A 17568-nucleotide genomic window follows, 5' to 3' on the forward strand; every position below is an offset into this window, starting at 1 on the left:
AAAATTCCTATCATATTGTTTCATTGTGCCATTTTTCATTATGTCCCAGGAGCAGCATCTTAACTCTGTTGAACCGCCTTAATTATCCATGTCTTGCATTCAACAAGACGTTGCAAACATTCCTCTGAATTGTTGACTCAAAACGTGACAGCATTCAGCAGATGCTGCAGATTGTCTGCGAATTTGCCGTTCCACCACATCACAAAACGTTCTCCGCTGGACTGAGGTCTGGGGACGACACGGGTCATTGGGTTATAGTGGCAAGAAGCCAGTTTGAGACTACTTGAGATGCATTGACCTACTGGGAGTAGTGGTTAAGTGGTTTATTTTTTGCCAAAAATATATCCTCCACACTAGACTGAACTATGATAGGAAGGAAGGACGAATCCGTGTCCAAAGATTGTTATTTCAGAAAGATGCCAATTTGTTTTCATCTCCAATCTAAGCTTGAATAACAGGTGACCCTGCCGCTGCACCTGGTGCCTCCATTTTCACACTCTTTGCTTCCCATAAAGTGTTTTTTATTATGTCTGCTTGCATCCAGAGGTACACAAGGATGCAGTAACTTGCACACGTACAGTAAATTCTCACTTCACTTCTGGCCTTGTTATTTGAGCCCGAGTCACCCCGACTGCGCACACGCTAATGTTTTTGGCAGATYGTGCATGTTAGTGGGCGTGCTTGTCTGCGTGTGCTATTAAGTGGAGGGTGTTTCGTCTCCTGAAGAGCCGCTGCGGTTAGCTGACTGCAACCACACTGTACAGTGCGAAGAAAGAGCAGAAAGCCTTAAAGCTGAGATCAGAAGGTTTTCACTGTGAAAATAAAATCATCACCCTGGAGTTCATTAGTAAAATTTACAATCCCCGAGTCGCTTGTGGACTTTCCTCGCTTATAGGTTCTGGGATTTCTGTTTTTGTGCCACACCTTTGCATTTGCAGATCTAACACATTCCTGAGTCGAGAGGTGGTATGTTATTAAAGACAAAAAAAACTAAAAAATCAAACGTGCTTAAGAGTTATGAGGTGGTCGACATGAATGCGAGGCATGAACAGGGCTGCCTGGCTGGCTGACGGGGGCAGGAGGAGGGACTTGTGGTTGTAAAGCCATTGAATTATAATGAGCCACATTTTCCACGTGTGTTAGTCGTAGAAAATGGGAGTCTTTTGGTAACAGTTCCATCTTTAGTTATGTTCTGTCTGCTCCAAGAAGATGTGCAAACAATCCTCAATAATTCACTTCTTACACTTCAATGTGCCTAAAAGCTCCAGTGTCGTTTCACTTTTTTCATCCCCCAACACATTTGTGTTTTTCGTGTCAGTTGCGCAGAACATATTGTACTTTATAAAAAGTACAATGCTRAGAGCTATTATACTGCATACAAATTAATCTTTTACAAAACATGACTTCAATTAAACTTAAAAGGAGTCAAAGTTGACCGTATCCTTGGCTGTCAGGTCTGATTTAATGCATAGTTCCAGCTCGTAGGTGTGCTCCAASACTCAGGAAGTGTGTAATTTTCCCAGAGAGGAGTTATTCARAAAGTAGAGKGAAGCAAACTGGATAAAAAAGACAGAAAGAAAGGGAGTCTGTTTCTCCTCTAGCTTTATCAGCACCACTTCTCCTGACGTAATCAGAGCTGTTCCTTAAAATGCCAGATCTGCCCATAAGCGCTGAAGGATGGAGAGAACACAGATCTGTCTATTTAGGGGTAAAAACGATGGCGTAAAGAAACATTAAGCATTCAGGAGGAATGCAAAACGAAAAGTGAAATGTTGTTTCAAGTGGGATAATTGTGACTTTTCTGTGAGAAAAAATTTATTTTGCATTCCTTAGCTGTTAAGCAAGCAAAGCTGATGTATGTGGCAGGACACACACAGACACCAACACAAAGTCTTACCAAAGCAGAAAGAAAAAAAAATTACAAATGAAAACCTGCTTTTGTATTTAGCTCCCTTTATTTTGATGTCCCTTAATAAAATCCAGTGCAACGAAATGCCTTCAGAGGTCATCTATTTTGCAAACAGAGTCCACATGTGTACAGTTTAATCTCAGTATAAATCCAGATGTTCTGCAAAGGTTTGATGGAGAACATTAGAAAATAAACAAAAACATGAAAACCAAGGAACACGGCAGGCAGAATGTTTAAAGTAGAATCAGGTTTAAAATAAAAATAAAAACATTGAAAATGTCACTGACCAGGCAAGGAGAAGGACACATTTGACAAGTAAATCAGATAAACTTCCAATAAAATGTATATACAAGAGGGCCCACGAAAACACAATATAGTGAAATTGAGAAGTAAAGTGCAGAAACTGCTGCTAAAAACGAGACAGAATGACGAGCGTGCGTTTGATGGCAAAAAATAAAYGACTGGACCCAAAACCCTGAGGGTTGCCCTTTGATTCCCCCTGTGAAAACACCTACCCACGCTCCAGTCTGTCTGGAAATGATGCATCGCAGCCCCCACTCCACTCCCTCGTCATATTGTCCTCTTACCCACAGCCGCACCCTCACAGCACAAAAACAACAAATTATAGCTCTACAAACCGCAGCCTGCTGAGTCTGAAGCGGCTGCACACAATCTCCAACCGAACCGATGATGCAGCCCCCGATCCGGCTCCCGCTTTAGCACAGTCGCCTGGCAGGACTACAAATAGCAAGTCTTTAAGATTCAGACACCAAGATGTGATGTTTTCAACCAGCTTACTTTCACTGTGACTCAAGCCGCGGCTAAATGCGTCTACTCAGGACGGACTGGATAGGGGAACGCTTGCTTCTTCGTCTGTGTTTCGTCATTTCCAAGATTTATCCAGGAGCTGCTTTTCCACTRCTGCAATATTCCAGTTGTAATACGGCAACTGTGACGCATGTTGTGATCCGGGCTCTTCAGCTTCAAGCAGACAAAAGAATACAAGTGGTAAAAGTTTTCCTTGCATTAAGTTTTCCGACTACTGTGACATTCCACAAAACATCTAATTAAATTCCTCGTTAATCCGTCAAGCTGACTTCAGTATTGTAGAAAACCTGAGAACTTTCTTTTAAAACAAACTAAAAAAGATATTTTCAACCAATTTTTAAACATTAAAATCAAAGCTGGATACATTTGTCAAAAGCCGACATTAATATTAGTTGCTTAAATTAAAGTTTAATTTTTAATTTTTTCGTCATGATGCACCCAGCTTGAGGTTAGAAAGAAACACAATGAGACACTTTTTGGTTAAGTCAGTGGAAAGAATAACAGAAAATGTGAGTTGGAGTGAATGCGGCCAGCATCATAAGAAGCACAGATAACCAGCAAGGAAAATACGGGTGAAGATGAAGGAGAAAAGTTGAAAACCGAGCCAAGAACAATGTTTTCAGGAACATTTTTAGCTGAAGCCACAGTCACTTTGACATAATGTTGAGGGGAGGGGAAAAATAAAGACAAGTTCTTTGTTTAAAGGCTATGAATAAAACATAGGGGAGGTCTTAGCATTTGTAGCACCAAACTGAAACCCCATATACACTCAATGACATTTTTGATAAAGCTGTTATCTAAACCATCCATCCATCCATCCATCCATCCATCCATCCATCCATCCATCCATCCATTTTCTTTACACCCTTGTCCCTTAGTGGGGTCAGGAGGGTTGCTGGTGCCCATCTCCAGCTAACGTTCCGGGCGAGAGGCGGGRTACACCCTGGACAGGTTGCCAGTCTGTCACAGGGCAACACAGAGACAGACAGGACAAACAACCATGCRCACACACACACACTCACACCTAGGGGCAATTTGGAGAGGCCAATTAACCTGACAGTCATGTTTTTGGACTGTGGGAGGAAACCGGAGTACCCGGAGAAAACCCACGCATGCACAGGGAGAACATGCAAACTCCATGCAGAAAGACCGGGGCCGGGAATCGAACCCAGAACCTTCTTGCTGCAAGGCAACAGCTCTACCAACTGTGCCCTGTTATCTAAACATTAGTTTAAAATAAAATAAGTTTCATTTGAGTAACATCACTTTAAACATAAACTTACACAAGTCCTACCATTAATTTAAGTACATTCACTTTGTGCAGAAGCTTTTTTTCACCTCTATAATCACAGGTGCCACTCATATTGACATGTGCAACACATTTTTTACCAAAACTGAAGTGGAAAATCAACCACAACCGGCYAACGGTATAATTATGATGCAGCAGTTTTTTCTAAACCACTGGCTACTAAGATAGATCCAGATCCAGGTTTATGTTGCCACAGGGAGCAAAGAAGAGCAGCAAGGAATAAAATCTTGGGTCACCATTAGTTTTTCATCTTTAAGGTCTTTACTGGCTAGACTTGAATGTATATGGAGCATCAAACATCCACCTGTACCACTGCTTGAAGAAAAAGTTTCCTACAAACTGGCAGCCGGTTTGAGAGTTGATTCCAACCAGCTCATTGTTGATAAGATCAGCCCAGACTAGAACCACCTGGTTGGTGTCTGACTCCAAGTGGAGCTCTGAGCCCATTACTGATCCAGCCACAGGTCAAAAGTCACTCTCACTTCATCCAGAAAACCGTTGACAAATCTGTCTTCAGATATTTCTTGGTCCAATCTTACCTTACCTTGGCCGTGTCTCCGAGCTCTGAGCATCGTCTAGCTGCTCCAGGTAGGTTTCAGCTAAATGACTGGATGGTAATGGATTCCTGGTTGCTTCAAGCTTCATTTGCATAACTTTTCWCAGCATGTTTCTCGTCACCCTGTTGACTTTTTGCAACAAAACGTTTGATGGTTCTGTGATCACGCCACAATATCTGAGCAATTTCAAAAGGGCTGCATCCCTCTGAGAGACTTTTGGTCATTTGTATGATTTTTCAGAGTCAGTTAAAGCTGTTTTTCTGATGCTTTTGATATGCAGATCAGAGGTAACTAAGGGTTAAGTACCTTGCTCCTGGGAAAAATAAGTTGTGGATATAATAAGTAAGATAGGCACAACACTTTGACCTCTGACCCTTAGAGGACCTCCATGTTTTATTGTTTGTAGATGTTTCTTATAGGTTTGAATTCTGTAAATCAAAACAATCTGTGAAGAGTGAAATAAGGAGATTACCAACTTCCTTTAGCGTAAATGCTGTTACCCAACCAGGATTTTTTTTTCCCATTAGCGCACATCCCGCAGGATGGAGGACTGGATTAATAAAAAAAGGGAAAAGCGTTTTAAGCAGGCGAGCATTGAGGCTTGATCTTAATCCCTCTAAAATGACCTTTGGACAGAGCTCAATTCTTTGCTTACATCAAGAAATTCTGCAGTCTTAAGAGTATTCAAACTCAGGGACAGAAACCACAACGGGTTAAGCACATAAAAAGCCATGGTTGTTGTCAAAAACTTTGTGACCAGCTATAAACAAAGGGTGGAAAGAAACATCCATTAAAGCCCTGTTTATGTAAGAATTGAGGCTCACATGCCGATGTATTTTAAGGCAACACCGCAACCAGACTGCTTCCTGGACCGACACCATGAAAAAAAATCAAGAATTTAGCTAAGACATTAGGAAGAAAACTGTGGACATCTATAAGTCTTGCTCAACTTTTAGCTATAATTTCCAGGTGCCTAAAGGTGCAACATGATTCTAACAATTATGTGCAAGTAAGGCTGTTAACAATTATTTTAGTAATATARTATTCTATCAATTATTCTAACGATCAATCAAGTAATTGAATTAAAAACTGATTAAATAAAATATTGGTAAATTTTTCTTTTTGAAGGTTTTGTTGGCTCTAGTGGCCTTTATTTGAAAGTAGTTTGACAGGAAAGATAGAGAGAGGGAAGACATGTGGCAAATGTCACCAGGCCTGCAAATGTCACCAGGTCGGGAATTGAACCTGCGACCACCGCCATGAGGACCAAGACCTCAATACGTGGGTTGTGCTTTGCCCCTACGCCGCCACAGCACCCAAAATATTGATAAATTCTACTATACCCGCAGTATTGATATCGGCCCAAATTTTAATATTTTCACATCCCTAACAGTTACTTTTCTGTAGCTTAGAAAATTAACCTGGAACAATAATAGCTCACTTTCTAAGTTAACCTGAAGAAAAGTTATACAAAAATCTTAAATTATATTTGATTTAAGAATAGTAAAGACACTTCTAAAAATGGAAGTGAGAGCGTTGCGCAACATAAATAATCACAGTTCTAAATAGTAAAACATAATTTAATGAAGCTTTGAGGCAGGTAATTTACCTTGAGAAGTTTTAATAATCAAGGTACTCTAATCATTTAAGGAATTGTTGCGGCCCTATGTGCARGTAAAGTCATCGACGCAATCTGCAGCCATCGTACTGTTCAGGTACGATGAAAACGCTTTTTTGGTGTCTTGTGATTCACTGGAGTTGGTAATAATGATATTATCTACAATGAAATGAATTTAATCTCAGTTTGGGCTAAAATGCCACTCAGTCAGGAAGAAGCCATTATGCTCAAAGAAAAAAACAAACAAACAAAAAACAAGCATTCAGGAACAGAACTGTTTGCTATGATGTTCACCAAAACTTCTAKAGGGAAACAGGGAAACCAAAGAGGTTCCAAAGTGGCTTAGTGACAACAAAGTCAAGGTTTTAGTGGCCCTCAGAAAGCTCGAATCCCAACCAGAAAGAAAATCTTGTGAGCAGAGCTGAAAACGTCTGTGTGAGCAAAGTGGCTTACAATTCTGACCAACACCAGTTCTGACAGGAGGAATGGGCCACAGTCCCAGAAAWCTCTCGTGAGAAGTTTGTTGGAGAAAACCAAACCCGGTTGACCCACGCCATACAGCGTAAAAGAGATTTCTACCAACTTCAAGGGAAATCTTTGTAAAATGTTAAATTTAAGAAAACTAAAAACTAAATCTAAAAATGCAAACAGCAATAATTGTGCTAATCCAAAAACAGGAAACATTCAAACTGATTTAAAGTCCAGCAGGGAGGGAAAAAATATGCAGAGCACAAAAACATCTGGTCTCCATTGTATTTCTGAACATATTAAAATCCTGATAAATCTCCCAAGAACTGTGAGAGGCACTGTGTGTGAAAGCGGTGAGGTTCAACCATCGGTCAGTGAGAAACCGTAATAATAACCTACGACATCTAAAAGCTGCTCTACGCTTCTATAACAGATGTTAGCTCTCAGTGGGTCCAACACTGTGAGGTTTCTAGTCTTCATAAAAATGTACCTACATAAATAAATATCCGCCTAGTTGCCCTACTTCCATGACTTGGTGTGGCTAAAAATGACTGGCTCCCACAGAGGGGGGAACACGTTCCTGCTGCAGAAGGAGAACAGGAGAAAGGTTCACTCTCTCATGACGCGCTTCCCTCAACCATCAGCTGCGAGGCAGGAAACCGCCATCCTAAATACGCCTACCATCAATGGGCACAGTGAGACCACATCCCACACCGACTGAGGAGCAACATGTGAAGTGGGTCCGACTCCTGAGACCGAGCCAGCCGTCACAGTAAATGACATAATCACTCCCTTTAGCAAACACAAACCAGCGTACACCTTCTCCCCCCAGTCCACCGTCAGAAACTCTGAGAGGTCTCTGCTTTCCAAACACCAGCGCTGAAGCTCCGCTATATATTAGGGCTGAGTCGCACCATTATTTAATTATTGAAATAGTCATAAACTAATTTAGTAATTGGTTCATCCGTCAATGGATTTTGAAGACAATAAAGATATGCAGAGAAGTAATTAAGCCCAAACTACACATAGCGCTGTCTTCTTTGCTACATATTAGTGTTGAAACAATTAATCTGATTAATCGTCATTAATTGATTATTGAAATAATCGTCAACTCATTCAATTTGATTCAGTAATCGATTAATCATTAACTGGAGCATAAAGGTAAAAAAAAAAAGAAAATATATCAGAAAAGTAATTAAGCCCAGACTGTACATAGCGCTGCCATCTTCGGTGAAACAATTAAGAGGATTAATTGTCATTAATTGATTATTGAAATGATCGTCTACTAATTCAGTAATGGATTAATCATTAACTGGAATATAAAGACAAACAATAACATATTCAGAGCAGTAACTAAGCTCAAATTGTGCAAAAATAAATGTACATTTAGCATTTAAGATTAAAACTCCTTTGTCTGCAGAAATGTTTTAGCCAAAAATCCTCAAGTGGCATAGTAAGAGCTTCACCTAGTTCAGGTTTACTGAAGGAATGTTATGTTATTACTTTTCACTCAATAAATGTCTATTGTCTTGTTTTAAAAAGGGAATTGAATTATATCTTTTATAAAAGTCTGTAGAATGTGCCATTTTTTAATCCGATTAATCGGCAGAATAATTGCTAGATTAATCGATTACTAAAATAATAGTTAGTTGCAGCCCTGCTGTGCATCAGTCCTCATGTTCAGCGTGAAACAGCAGCAGACAGACAACCCTGCCAGAGCCCTGGAGTTGGAAGGGTTGCATTTATCCACATCCACACCTAAACATGCCGTGCATGATGTGTTTTATATGTCATGGAAAAATGTTACATCTCCTTAAATAGCTCCTAAGTGGGCACAAATCCAATACTGCCCGCTTTTTTCCGCTCTTTCCTGGCAGAGCGGTAAGAGGAGGGAGAAGACGACAGAAACTTGGAACATGTGCACATGATGTCATATAATGACTATCTAACAGCCCCGGCTATAGGGAGTGGAGAGGAGGCAGGTGGAGGAGTGCTGACAGAGCTCTGCTGAGATTAGGTCAGGTACCTGGCCCTCGAGGAGCCGGCGGGAGGCCGATCCGTCTCTGCTGCCCAGGTCGGCTCCGTGTTCTTCTGTTTACCCTGGCTAATCGCTACGGCTACAGGGTCCTGCATTCCTCTCAGTGGCTTTAAATAACCGCTGCATGGCCCCCCCACTCGCCCCACATGCTACGCAAATGGGAGGAGAGCGTTAAAGATGGCAGAGAAGGTTGTTTGTTTGAGTAGGGCTCAGCGTGCTGCTCTTAAGAACACTGTTCTCCTGTGACGATGGAAAAAAAAAAAAGCCTCTAATTGCTGCTTTGTTTTCCAAATGTAATTTACGGTGATGGGTGTTTTTTATCTTTTTTTTTTTTATAGGTCATGCTGCAAAACTGTTGACTTGCAGAAGTTTGATTTTATGGGAACTTCTGACTGAGATTGCACTCATTTGAAAAGTACTCAAACGCTTCAACTGATTGATTGCAGCAAAAAGAAATGTTAATACACTTCACTGGGATGTAATAGATAATTGTGAAGTGGCAGGAAGGTGATACAAATAAAATCCTGAAAAGTGTGGCATGCATTTATATCAGCGTTTTCCCTACCAGGTGCCAACGAGACCACCTACCCCCCCCCCACTCTCAAGAAGACCACATGCAGTCATTATAGGTGCTCACAGTTAGTCATTAATTTTATTAGCCTAAATAACAGCAGATCACGTTGTGAGCTATTTCTGTTTCAACGTGGGTGCTCCTCTGCTTTCCGCTCTCTCTCAAGCTAGGCTTAGTGATGCATTGCAATCGCTCGGCTCAACGTGAACTTTTAAAAGCGAGACTATAAGTCAGCTTTTACGCTCCTGCGAGTAGCAGCAGGAGACATGCTCCTCCTTAACCATATGGCTAAAGTACCAGAATACAAAGTAGCCCGTGCTTCACTGACATGCCCCTAAAATCCAGTCATCACTAAATACAGGTTTTGAACTGAACGGGGGAAATACTCCTCCTGGCTTCATAAGACTGAGCTTGGTAAGGGAATATATATGATATATGATATATGATAGTTAGAAAGACAGAGAGAGAAAGACACAGCAGATGAAACAGATGAAAATAAATATAGAAAGGAAGAGAAATATAAAAGTACAGAACAAAGAAGATCTCTTTTTGGGGTGTTGAATGTGTTGTGGGATGATGTGATGTTGGTAATGTGCAGAGTTAAGTTTTCCACCACACAAACATTTTGGAATCTGTTAAAAWTATGCCTAATAACCCAAAGGGTTCAGCTTTGGCCAGATCAAATTATTCATCTTTATCGGGTTTCCAACATGGCTAAGCTACAAAATTAATTTCCTATGGCTTCCTTTCTAATAATGGTGGGCATTTATTCCATCGTTTATCATTTATTGTGATAAATTTCTTGTTATGATAAGAATTTTGATTCACAATAAATTCCAAGTAACGTCGTTTAAACTCCCCCAAACTGTCAATATTGTTGTTAGTTTTACTGTTTTCTCCACTCCATAAATATCTGAATGTAACACACTCTCTAGGAGCCTGTCGTGGCTCATACATGGCGGTGTTTACAGAAGCTTGAAGCAGCTAGCTTAGAAACCGACCCATACTTCCTCCTTCCTGACGTGTTGCTCAAATTACCGACTGCCTGGATTCACGTCACATGATTTATATCACTATGTCATAAACAGCGCCTCCCCTTAAACCGGAGCAGCATTAAAAACGTACAAATGATGAGATGCTAACCAGTTTTTTTCGTACGTGCTAGGCTACATGATGGCGGGATGCTGTTTCCATGGTTACTGATGGTTAGATGCCTACCTTCGACATAATGCAATACTTGCTATCTTTCTAACCATACTTACTTATAAAGTATATGAACGTTAATGACTAATCGTTGTCATGGCAACAAATTCTCCCACCTAAGCTGTGGATTTCGGCAGCTCCTCTCAAGTCACCACAGGCCTCTTGGCTGCCTCCCTGATTGAAACCCTCCTTACCTGAACTGTCAGTTTTAGGGGATGGTTTACTGTAACTTTTTAAATAAAACTTCATTTTCAGTTGTAGCTGAAAGAAAAAAAAAAGAATGGGCATGACCCATTGTGACTTTGCATGTGTGTGTGCGTGTGTGTGTGGCTCTGCTTTAATCCAGCTTGTAGAGTGGTGAAAGATTTATTGGAGCAGAAGACCTTAAATAACCCCAGGCGTTACTTTCTCTACAAGCATAAATAGACAGGGAGAGGTGACAGAATGTGGCTCCATGAATATTAAAACTCAGCCTTGATGAGAGCTTCAAGCTTTAGGCAAAGCACCCCACAAACACACACGCACGCACACGCACACACACAAACACACGCACTACCAGCTAAGGTAAGAAGCTTTCTTGATCTTTAAGCTACAAATGAATGCCTTGAGACGTCGAGAGCGTGGGAGTCGTGTCCAGCTTCGACTCAGAGTTCAGTCCAACCTGTGGCAAAAATACGGACTGCTTTAGGTTCACGGTTGCCAGCTACAGGCTGCCTTCTCAACAGTTTGGCACGAGAGAAAGAGGAGTGCGTGGGGGAAGAGCAGAGGGCTCTGAAAGGTAAAATAAACTCGCCTCCCTGCACTGAGAGAAAGCAGACCATGCCCTATTTACTGTATTTAACTGACTGCTCTTCATTCTCCAGCTCCCACAGACCTCTGACCCGAGCTGAGGAGAAACCAAAACAAACCACAAGGCTACTACTGTCACTTCGCTCTAAATACAAAACCACATGGGAAAGCCCAGAAATAGCTGCCTGCCATGATGCCCGACTTAAAGGGACGACAAGCCCAGACCGGGGCACGATGAGAGCACTTCCTGTGCAACGCGGGGCCTCCGAGCCCGGAATAAGACGGGAATCCAGAGCAGCTCGGACATCCAGRACCCGGGGAAAAGGGGGGATGCTGCTGAGACGAACAGGAGAGCGAGGGGCTTTCAGGGTGGTTTGTTTGAGCCAACAGCTGCTGTCAGTGAAGCTGATGTATGAGATGCCTCTGTAAGACTGACCAAGAGAAAAAAATTTATTGGATTTGTTGATGGAAAGCACTTTTTTTTTATTATGCGCACCGGTTTTCTGTCTGTACATAAATCATTTCCGTAGGATAGCTTTAAAACAAACCAAAATTAGACACGCACACATAAAAACTTGGAACTAAAATACACTTTCTGTGCAGGGGAAGGGTTCTAGTTTGCAGGAAACAATACTTGATCCTGCACATATTTATAACAAAATATACTTTAAAAAATGACATGCTGGTCAAATCCACAGCTCTACAAGAGAAAATATGATGCAAATGATGTCAAACAAATTGATATAAAACACTTACCCTCTACAGGGTAATGTCAACAAATGCTCACTTTGGATTTTTCACATGTCCTTTTTTGTTGTTTTAAAAAAATATATATATATATAATTACATCATAAAAGACAGAAATTCAACTGCAGTTCATCAGAAAAGGGTCCAGATACCAGGTGAAGTGAGATCCAAGGTTCTCCTGTTCCCATGATCAGAAAGATATCATTCCTGCATTAGTTTTGTGATGTATTCAGTAAAATAGAGACATAACTACTAAATAGAAGAAAAATTTATTCCACAATCCCCTCCAATTGCCAAACCCCAGAAAAGAAAGGTAATATTTCTTCAAATTGTCTCATTGAACTTAAGTAAAATTAGGAGTTCCCCTTCTCAAAACACAGCCTATCCAGCAACATGCATAAAGGAGGTAGGCATGTAAAACTGCTTTTAAATGACACCTTTCAAGACACAAAAATCCCTAAGCGCTTCACAATAAAATAATGCAATAGCCCAACAGGAAACAATGCATGAAAATGAGAAATAAATGAAAGGCTCATATCAAAAGCCACAACTACTACTGTAAAAATAGGAGGAAGTTATTGATTAGACTGTTTGTTGATTGTTTGGCTTTAAAACTGAAAGTTCAAGTGAATTTTTTATTAACTGCACAGCTTATAATAGCACTAATGTAAATGTCACTTGAATGCAACCAGATGCCGTCTCTCTTTTTTCCAGATGTTTTTGTATCCATGTGACCGATGTTGAGCGAGGCTTCAAATATTACTTATTTGGAGAAGGCATGCAGTCTTCATCAGCCGATCCCACTACTCCACTCTACTTTGTAGAAAACCTAAGCTTTTTTTTTTCTTGCATTTTAATTGTTTTTTTTCATTTATTTGTTTGCTTTCTGCTCAATAAAGTCTTGGAATCAAATCGTGCTTAGTTTAGGAATAAATCCTAATTTGTCTGAAAATTGCTCATTTTATTATCTTGTATGATCCTGTCAAAGTTTGTCGAGTTACAGCAACTCGTGATTCTTTTCACAGACGAACACAGAGTGTTTCTTGCAACATCTCACTCTGGAGACAATGGGTTTTTTTGTGGATTTTTTTTTAAATTGTGCAGAGAAAAACATGGACTTTGGATGATAACAGATCAGTCACTTAGTCACATACGGTATTTAACCTAAAAAAAAATCTCTAACATTCCCAGGCTGAAGCTGTAAATCTGATCTATTTCAAGCCCCTCTCAGTTTTTTTTTAAAAATTCAGTGCATTCCTGACTGGAAGCTGTAACCTCTGCCAACACCGATATGTCCTGCAGCTGTTCAAACCACAACCTGAGTTTGCTGTCCTGTTGTTTTCAACCGCATTCTTATGCTGGCATCTTCTACGTTTTATAAAAAGTGAAACTCCTGGTGCATAAAGGAGCACAGACAGGCAAACATGCATCTCTGATCGAATGCAGAAAACGCAGACCTGAAATGCACGAATATGGATAAGTCTGCATTGTTCTTGCTGTAGCAATGGCCGTTTTGACACAGGAGGGAGAAATTTCCACCACATTCCAGCGCCAAAGTCAAACCCTCCATCCATCTCTTCACCAAACCCAGAGGGGGAACTTTTCAGATACTTTGACTGGGAAAACGTAGGAGACTGTGTGATGGGACCGTGGTCCAGAGGCGCTGTGAGGTATTCCAGGAATCCGATATGCCTCTTTTTATTTATTGGACACAGAAGCTCCAGAACGTGATGCATCACATGGAAACTCGGGCAGAAAAGGGAAAACCAAACCCCGAGCCAACTTTCTGACTCTGAACGGCATCAGAGAGGAAGAACGGCGTCATGGCGCTGCGAGCAGGAGTCAGCAGACTTCAATAGCACCGCAGTCATAAAGTATATCATATTTATGCTGCTGYTGCCAGCACCCGTTTCTCTTCTCCCTAAAAATTCCAACACAAACCTGCATGGATTGAAAAAGCACAGGCGGAGTTAACACGAGCAGCTATTAAATCATGCTGCTGAAAGAGAAGCAAGCTTTTATCTGTTGAACAAGAGCTAGCGATGCAGCTTATTTGGGGCTTGTTTATTTTATTTTCTGACTGTCTGCAGGGATTCTTTCCTCGATTGAAGTTTTACTTTGAACAAGAGATTGGGAGGCTGAATGCGGTTCTTTGGGTGTGAGATCGATGTAGACTCCAAGGCACCACCACCTCTGATCTGATACACCAAAAAATAAATAAATAAAATAAAGGGCTTCACCTATGTCAACCAGAGATTGGGGGAAGGAGAAAATATAGATCTGAAGAGCACATTATGTTCCATGTAATGAGCCTCACTAATTAAAGTGCAACATGGGAATATCTTACAGGGTAAAGCCCACCGCGGCTCGTCTTAGCCTCTTGCTAAGTCAAAGAGATTGAGTTAAGTAACTTGAGTTGATTGAAGGAATTAGTTTAATCACAATAATGTATGTTTGTTTTTAAGGAGGCTCGCCGTCCTATGAAACACCCCAATGCTTATTTCCGTCAATGCTTCTTTTTTTTTGTCATGTTTAAATGTTTCAGATCATTAAAACTAATTTCCATAGCAGACAAAYGTAACCTGAGCGAATACAGAAATCYATTAGCCTCAAATGCAAATGCGTGCGAGACATTCAGCCTCRTTCTAATTTTACTCTCATGACTCGTGCAATAAAGTTGAGCCATTTGCAATTTTTTATTTTATTTTTTTTACACGGTCTGACTTTGAAATGAAATTTGCTGGGACGTTAATTTCTGTGAAGACTGGCAACTCTTCTAAATGTTTTCCACTTCTGAGTGGAAACAATGTTTTTCCTCTGGAGAATGTAAATAGTTTGGCAAGGACCTCATAACCTCTCCCATGTCGACAGGCAGCAACAATTAATTATTCAGTGTCATTGCTGTYGTCTTTCCCTCTTGGCACTGTGCTACCAAACCCCTGCAGTGGTCACACACTGATAATCATTTAATCTCTTTTCATTTTATTTTATTGAACCTTTATTTGGGTAAAAACCCATAGAGATTAAAAGCCTATTTTTCAAAGCAGTCGTTTCGAAACATTTTTGCGTCACTTAATTTGATAAACAGTAAYATTATAAAACTTGTTTTGYATTTTTGTACACTCAAAGGTACAGTTTCAAATAATATTGAAATGGTAAAGGGAGTACTGTATTTTTTGTATTTTCATGTAATTTAGCATACTGAATGCTTTCCTATGATTCCGCCTCTTTAATACATGTCTCAGTTGCAACTCTGACCATATTCATTTTTTTGTTTATCAAGACTTTTTGTCATAAACAATTCTACAATTGGGAGATGGAAGGAAAATTATAGAAGGTCTGAAATTAGAAAATTGCTGCCAAGATTTTTTTTTTAAAAGTATATCCTAATATATATGTTAAACAATTTCATTATTTTTGTTGTGACAACATGTTCTGTGTTTTGTTTTTGTTTTGAATGTATCCATTTGGATGTATACCTTCTTGWTTGTTTGGTTATTTTATTTTAATTGCTTTTGTTCCATTAATCGGCTAATTGTTTTGTAGATCTAAACCCCCTTTTGCTTTGTGTCAGTCTGTAATGTTTGCTGTATCAACACTTATTGGTAATTAAAAAAATAAAAAAATAAAGTCTGAAAACTGAGTGGTTAATTTGCATTCAGCACACCTGAGTCTATGTATTTTACACCATATTTCAGGCCAGAAACCTGCAAGTTTTTTGGCTCATATGTAGYGTTTGATAGTCGAGGCTGCAGTTTTCATCAAAGCAAAATATCTCAACCTCAGTTAGAATGGATGGAGAATATCTGAACATGTTTCTTTTAGGTCTTGGGACAGTTTTTTAATTGAATGYTGGTCTGTACTTTGACTGGACCAATCCAACAAGTAAATATTTTTGTTTTTCGCTCTGGCTGTATGTTTTGGTTTGTTGTCAACCTGGAAGGTTTTCTGTGTTTCTTGGCGGTTTTTCTTTCAGGGCAGTCCTGTATTTAGCTTCATGATGTTTCTCRTCAACATCAACAAGCTCCCCTGATCCAGCAGAAGAAAAGTCTCCCACAGCATGACGCTGCCACCACCGTGTCTCATAGTGGACATGCAGGGTTCAGAGTGAAGTTTGATTCTGGCTTCATCTGTATGCAGAAAACTTCATACTGAATTTTTTAATGATTARWTTTTTTTMAACAATGGTTTTCTTCTTGCCACTTCTCCATAAAAGCCAGATTTGTGGATTCGCTGATAGWTCTTCAGCCAACAGATTCTCCCACCTGAGCTGTAGATCTCTGGTCTATTTCTGTGTTTATTGCTCWTCTCACTAAGCCGCTCAGTTTACGTGGACGGACATGTCCTAGTAGGTTTGTATCAAGCCACACTCTCAGTTTTTTTTTATTGAATAGCAACCCTGTGAGGTCTCCAAAGCTGTGAYATGAGCCATCTTTAAACATCTCCACAACCTCGTCTCTGATCTTTCCGGGGTGTTCCCCCTTTTTCCTCTGATTCCTTCACAGTTTACTGCATTTAGACACAGGTAGRTTTTATTTACTTATTCGATGACCTCTAAAGGGAATTGATTAAACTGAATATTATTTCAATTGATCTGAATACAAGATGAAAAAGAAACWCCTCAGCTTTTTCCTTCTAYCTTACAGTTCTGGACTACGTTCTGGTGGTCTGTCGTGTGAAATCCTGATAAAATGCCTTGTGGTTTGTGGCTGTCGACTGACAAGACCTAAAAGAAAAGCACATATACAATTTTGAAAACGCTCCACTTTTCCCACTCACTGCTACAGAAATAAAAATGCATAAAGCTTACCCCAAGTGTGTCTAACTGATTACCTGGTTTAGAAGTTATAGGTCTGTATAAACTACATCTCTGTTTTGTTAGGTCACAGTTCTGGGTGCAGCCTTGCCATAATCCCATTAAACTCAGAGTCCCAGGGTAAATCATTCTGCCCAATTAGGCTATTTCATGGAGTTCCATGGCTGTAATTAGCATTTTCACTGTCCATGGTATTTTTTTTTTTTTTTTTTTTTACAAGGTCTGCCTGGAAGCCACCGCAACCTTTAAAACTCGGAGGTCAGCTCGGAGGCCTATTCATATCTCCCCTCCCTCCACAGGAAATAATGCAGCGTTGTTCCACTCACTCACCAACCCTGAAGCCCTGTCCGATGAGCGTGTCGGCGCCCTGGCCGTTCTCTGCGATCAGCGTGGTGTTGTTGCCCTGCTCGCACCTATCCTGGCACTGGCCCTTCAGGCAGATCCGCTTGCAGATGAGGGGCGCGATGACCACCTTGAAGCGCTCCCGTGCCGAGGCGCGCTCCGAGCACCACACCAGYCTGTGGACGCTCAGCCAGAGGACGAGCAGACGGGAGATCATCAAGCAGGGCATCCTGGCATCCTTTCACTGCCCCGCGCAGAGACCCGAGGGCATGAAATCCGCTGGCTTCAGCTCCAGCTCAGAGGAATCCGGCTTTGTTATCCAGGGGGGGAACTTTGACGTCTCATACGGTGGACTCAGAAAAAAAAAAAAAAA

The 17568-nt window shown here is 40.7% G+C and overlaps 1 protein-coding gene across 5 annotated transcripts in view; it reads right to left on the reverse strand.

The window, feature by feature from the left end:
- Positions 1-17562, reverse strand: part of ltbp3 (latent transforming growth factor beta binding protein 3) — a 44185-nt gene extending 26623 nt beyond the window's left edge. For 4 of the 5 annotated variants that reach the window (XM_008427724.1, XM_008427725.1, XM_008427726.1 and 1 more), the window contains exon 1: positions 17184-17562. In XM_008427724.1, coding sequence (XP_008425946.1) covers positions 17184-17424 — 241 coding nt within the window. In that variant the 5' untranslated portion in view covers positions 17425-17562. Of the gene's footprint in view, positions 1-2707; positions 2846-17183 lie in introns of those variants that run through there. The other variant, XM_017308741.1, reaches the window with a different exon arrangement.
- Positions 17563-17568: the final 6 nt, after the last annotated feature.

This window comes from Poecilia reticulata, linkage group LG14, assembly GCF_000633615.1.
Source record: "Poecilia reticulata strain Guanapo linkage group LG14, Guppy_female_1.0+MT, whole genome shotgun sequence".
In the NCBI taxonomy this organism is placed as follows: domain Eukaryota; kingdom Metazoa; phylum Chordata; class Actinopteri; order Cyprinodontiformes; family Poeciliidae; genus Poecilia; species Poecilia reticulata.